The sequence below is a fragment of the Sinocyclocheilus grahami genome, unplaced genomic scaffold (genome assembly GCF_001515645.1).
Source record: "Sinocyclocheilus grahami isolate Dianchi unplaced genomic scaffold, SAMN03320097.WGS_v1.1 scaffold3144.1, whole genome shotgun sequence".
In the NCBI taxonomy this organism is placed as follows: domain Eukaryota; kingdom Metazoa; phylum Chordata; class Actinopteri; order Cypriniformes; family Cyprinidae; genus Sinocyclocheilus; species Sinocyclocheilus grahami.
Window position 1 is genome coordinate 6,531 of NW_015508309.1, and position 5,226 is coordinate 11,756.

At 35.2% G+C, this 5,226-nt stretch overlaps 1 protein-coding gene across 1 annotated transcript in view; it reads left to right on the forward strand.

Moving 5' to 3' along the window:
* The window catches only part of LOC107576043 (uncharacterized), a 16,774-nt gene that overhangs the window by 3,376 nt on the left and 8,172 nt on the right, over positions 1 to 5,226 (forward strand). Inside the window, exons 3-5 of the mRNA XM_016262315.1 lie at positions 2,684 to 3,010; positions 3,290 to 3,583; positions 4,656 to 4,723. Of these exons, the coding sequence (XP_016117801.1) occupies positions 2,684 to 3,010; positions 3,290 to 3,583; positions 4,656 to 4,723 (689 nt within the window). The remainder of the gene's footprint in view (positions 1 to 2,683; positions 3,011 to 3,289; positions 3,584 to 4,655; positions 4,724 to 5,226) is intronic.

The following is a 5,226-nucleotide window of genomic DNA, read 5'->3' on the forward strand; positions in this document are numbered from 1 at the left end:
AAAAAAATCGATCACGTGATTTCAAACAAACGATTACAGCCTCGGGACTTTTCATTGCAAACTGCGCTGCGTTCTCAAGTAGCCTATATATGGAGTCTCTGTTTCATAGGCTCAAAGTCCTCTAAAAACAGCAAACAGACCATGCATTTCAGGCTTTATTTACATTCACATGAGCACTAATGCTTAATCCTCTTCATCCCCAATGAGACATAAGAGCGCACATTATAAACATCACATTACAGTACTTTGCATATTAAAAAACATAATATAAATACATGCTGAGTAGGACAATGTGTATGTTTGCAGAAGGAGGTTTAAAACGGAACAAAGTGTGAATCTGTCCCAGAAGCTCGCCAAAAGAAAACAACACTGTGCGAACTTAAAACTATTGCAGTGGACTAAATTACGATGCAACTTTATCCTGTGAATGTTTACACGTTTGGACATTTTTTTCCAAAGCAACGAGCAGCGAGATATGTCAAATTGACAAAGGCTTTTTAAAACTAATGCATTCCTATTGCATAGCCTATGCATGCAGTCAAAGCAGATATTGAAATTACAGAATCAAATGACTTACCATCAAAAAGAAAAACAAACAGAGTAAGTACAAAGTAGCCTCCCATTGTTTTAATTGTCCTCCCCAGGTGAATCATTTAAACTGAATGTTTAATTCTGCTTCCTTCTTTTCTGATAGGAAATAGGGGCATTCCTTTTAAAAAAAATCGGTGTAAGGATAAAAGGGAAAAAGAAGAAAAGAAAAAAAGAACACGGCAATTACATTGGCTCTGATTTTCCTTGTACAAGAAAGCGATACAGGTGTGCTTTTATTTCTACGGTCTGTAGGCGGGGCGGGCAGTGTTGTAGAAACCTGCTCAACTCGTAACAATTAAAAAGATCAGCCATAATTCTAGGTGAATCACACTGAATCACGTTCTAGGTGAAAATATATTAAAACAATCTAAGCTTGTTTGCTGGTTGCTGGTCTGTTTGCAGCTTTATTTGGTCACTTATCAGTTAGCATGACACCATCTACCCCATAGAAAACAATCCGTGAAAACGATTTACTAGCGATGTTATGTATGCAACATGTAACATAGCTATAGTGCATATATTGGATATATTTAAGGTTCGCAATTTAAGTTTCGTAGCAAGGCTATCGTTTCCCAGTAAATCACGTGACCGGCAGAGGAGCCTAGGTTTCGTTTCATTTTAAATTGGCCTATGAGAATGCTCCCAGAAAAACAGTACAGGGGCTTTAAAACATAACAAATGAAGTTTTGTCTGATTCTCTGTCACTGGAAGCTCGCCCCCACCCCTCCAAAAAAAAAAAATAATAATAATAAACTATTGCAATATGCCTACTGAATTACGATGCAATTCGTGGATTAACTTTATCTTGTGAATGTGTGTGATGCATATATTCGTCCAAAGCATCTTACAGGCAAAGTTTCAATTCAAACCTTTTTTTGGTGCATTCTAAAAACGGAATAATTTATTACAAGGTAAACAAAAGCCCCCACTATATGGTTGCATTCGAACACAGACAGGTTTTTAAAACCACATTCTAAAATAAACAGCACTTTTTTTTTTTCTGGCGAAGAGAATGAACGCAATTCACCGAATGCGACACCTCCTGTGTGTCAAAGCGAAACAATCTGGTTTCATTTATTTACAAAGAAATGGGGCTCGACCTTATGGATGGAAAACCTGTGCGTATTATTGGATGCATCATTTTTTTTATTATATGAACCACACAGTCTGACTTCCTTTTTACAAAAAAAGCTGTATCCTACTCATGTTTGAAAAAGAGTCAAATAAGAGTCACAATACACGTTTTTGTCTTATACTCATCATTCATCTCTCATAGACACTAATATATTTGGCTAAGCATTATAAATGAAGTTATACATTCATTTCATGGCATGACTTCACCCTGTTCTGGTGTGTGTATAAATACGTTGCCACAAAAATAATGAAAGACTGATTTAATAAACTGCCATAAACTTTTAACATATGCCTGTATTGCAGAATGTTTTCTGCCACTATACAGTGAGTCTTAATATATGTTACACATTGTAACTGTCATTTAAGTGAAACCCTAGTGTGTGGTCAGTGAAGGGTGGTCGAATCCTGTTGGGGGAGGATCCACACACGCGCTAATATCTCACTTCTAAACAGTCAACTTTCAGATATTTTCATTAGAAAGTTAGCATGCTCAAAGAAAATGGTTCATATTGTCCTTTTGTTCTGCTTGTGTTTGTGGCAAGTAAATGGTAAGTTACAAATGTGTGTTTTTGTGCTTTTATATTATGTTTTTACTGATTTAGTTCATGCTTTGTTTGTTGCACAGGGTAATATGATGGATTTGCATAGAAAAAGGATATTATGAAATCAAACTAAGATATTGCTGTAAGAGCTATTGGATTCAGGTCTAACATCAGGAGATCAAATTTATAAAATTCAGTCCACCTGTTCACATGAGCTCATCAAATTCAGAAAAAAAGTGAATGTCCCATTAAATATGTGAAACAAACATAATTTTACAGTGTCAAGATTGAAAAATATTCAGTTATTTTGTTTTATATGTTACTTATAATATGTTACTTGTGTGAAGCATCACCATTAAATAAATGTTTTGGAACCACCAGAATCTCTGATCTGTGACAAACTCTCTGTTCATCAGGTGTGTTTGCTGATACAGATGCAGTGAAGTCAGTGTCCGTGCTGGAGGGAGATTCAGTCACTCTAAACTCTAATGTTACTGAATTAATGGATGATGATCTGATTCTGTGGAGGTTTGGATCTGAAAACACTTTAATAGCTGAAATCAATGTAATGGCCGGCAGCATGACTGTATATGATGATGATCTTGATGAGAGATTCAGAAACAGACTGAAGCTGGACAATCAAACTGGATCTCTGATCATCACAAACACCAGAACTCAACACACTGGACTCTATCTACTACAGACCAACAGTGTGAGCAAGAGTTTCTCTCTCACTGTCTATGGTGAGTTAAGTATTGGTTTCTTTTATTTGTAGTTTTAAAGAATATGTGCATCCTAAAGATTTTCAGTCTTAAAAATGATAGCATCTGAGATACACCTTTATTTTCACTTTAATTTTAAACCTATTAAACAGTTTCCTTTTGATGAAATATTCCAAGGTTGCTATCTCAGACGATGTTATTAAAAAACTGAAATCACAAACACTCAATGAATGACATCACAAACTCTAACTCAACAGCTGAAACAGTATCATTTACTCTGATGTTTCTTCTATTTCTCAGCTTCTTTGCCCACTCCTAACATCATCAGAGACTGTTCTTCATCATCATCATCATCATCACAGCAGAATTGTTCACTGGTGTGTTCAGTGGTGAATGTGAGTCATGTGACTCTCTCCTGGTACAAAGGAAACAGTTTATTGTCCAGCATCAGTGTGTCTGATCTCAGCATCAGTCTCTCTCTACCTCTGGAGGTGGAATATCAGGAGAAAAACAGCTACAGCTGTGTGCTCAACAATCCCATCAGCAACCAGACCACACATCTGGACATCAGTGAACTTTGTCACACATGTGCAGGTACATTTGTGATTATTTATGGAGTTGATTATAATTATTGGTTTTAATGATTGGTAATAATAATAATAATTAAAAAAATTGCATTTTACTGCTTGGAAATTACATTGATACCATATTGCTGAACCATATTTCTTCTTGAAAATGTTCTTTTCTTGTAACCCAGAGTAGAGGACAAAATAAACTAAGACTTTGAAATCCATTTATATGTTAACTTTAAGGCAGCAAAATTCTACTAATTATAATGTTCATTTCTCAATAGGTCACACTAATGACTGTCTCTCTGTTTTCTCAGTGTCTAAAATAGTGCCGATCTCTGCCGCTGCTGCTGGATGTCTGCTGATTTTGACTGCAATCCTGATATTTTCTATTTGCAGGAAATGTAGAAAAACTGATCAAGAAGGCAAGTGTTAAATCTCTTAATGGCTATTATATTTGTAAAAGTAATGAGTGTTATAACAAATAACAATATACTTTATTAGCATAGTTCCTTCTAACCCTCATGTTGTGTGGTAGTAATTTGATCCAGAGAGGCTTCTTTTTCCTAAATGTTATTGCATTGGACTTAAACTTACCAACTTTGCTCATGCAGGTCATAAGAACTTCCCCAAAAAACTGGACAATTGTTTTACTTTTTGGGATTTTTTCCCCACCTTATTACACTTTAGGTGTATACATTTTACCAAACATTGGATTCAATCTTTTTTTTCAACTTGTTTTCTTTCAATTATTTCAATTAGCACAGGTTTTGTGTTTCTTTTTTGGAAACGAGTGATCATAGGCGCATGATTGATCAATGTGAGCGTAGGTTTTGAGTGAACATTCTCAAAGTTATCCACAAATAATGCTTCTTTTGACTTAAAAACTGAGGTGGATAAATTCAGATCACTGAGACCAAATTAAGTAAAGGATTTTCAGCATACAATGGTTAATGGAAAGAACACAAAATAATGTCTGTAGATGTTGGGTTTAGCAATGATCAATATAGTTACATTGTCTCACAGATGCTTCAATAAAACACACTGAAAACACAGAAATGCAATGTTTTAATCTATTATTGTTATCGTTGAAACAGTTGAGACTAATGAAGACGAGATCACTTACATTGAGCCGATGTTCTACAAAAGAAAAGCACAGAAACCGGTGAGATTGTTTATTACTAATTTATGTTGTGTATCTGTGTGTCATTTCAACAGTGTGTGCTTGTGCGTGTGACAAAAACACAAAACAGCACCATATTATATATGTATAAAAGTCATAAGATCAGTATTCAGTGTGCGAAAACAGTGACTCATATGTCATAATACATACAACACCCTTTCTACAGTCTAACTAAAGATTAACAGATCTACATTAGTTAATATTTTCAGTGCTCACTCATGAAGTATTTCCTATGACAGCTCATGACATCACAGTCCAAATCTTCAGAGTTTCACATACTGTACATGCTTTTATGACTCTTACACTGCTTTTAGAAACAAACAAAAATGATGTCACGGACAGGGCCGTGCACAGACCTTTTGAGGGGCATGTGCTGAAACTGAAAACATTCAGTTTCAGCACTCCCCTTTTATGATAAATGAAATAACACAAAATAATAGTCTCAAAAGCTTTAGATTTATTCACTATTAATAACAACCATTATA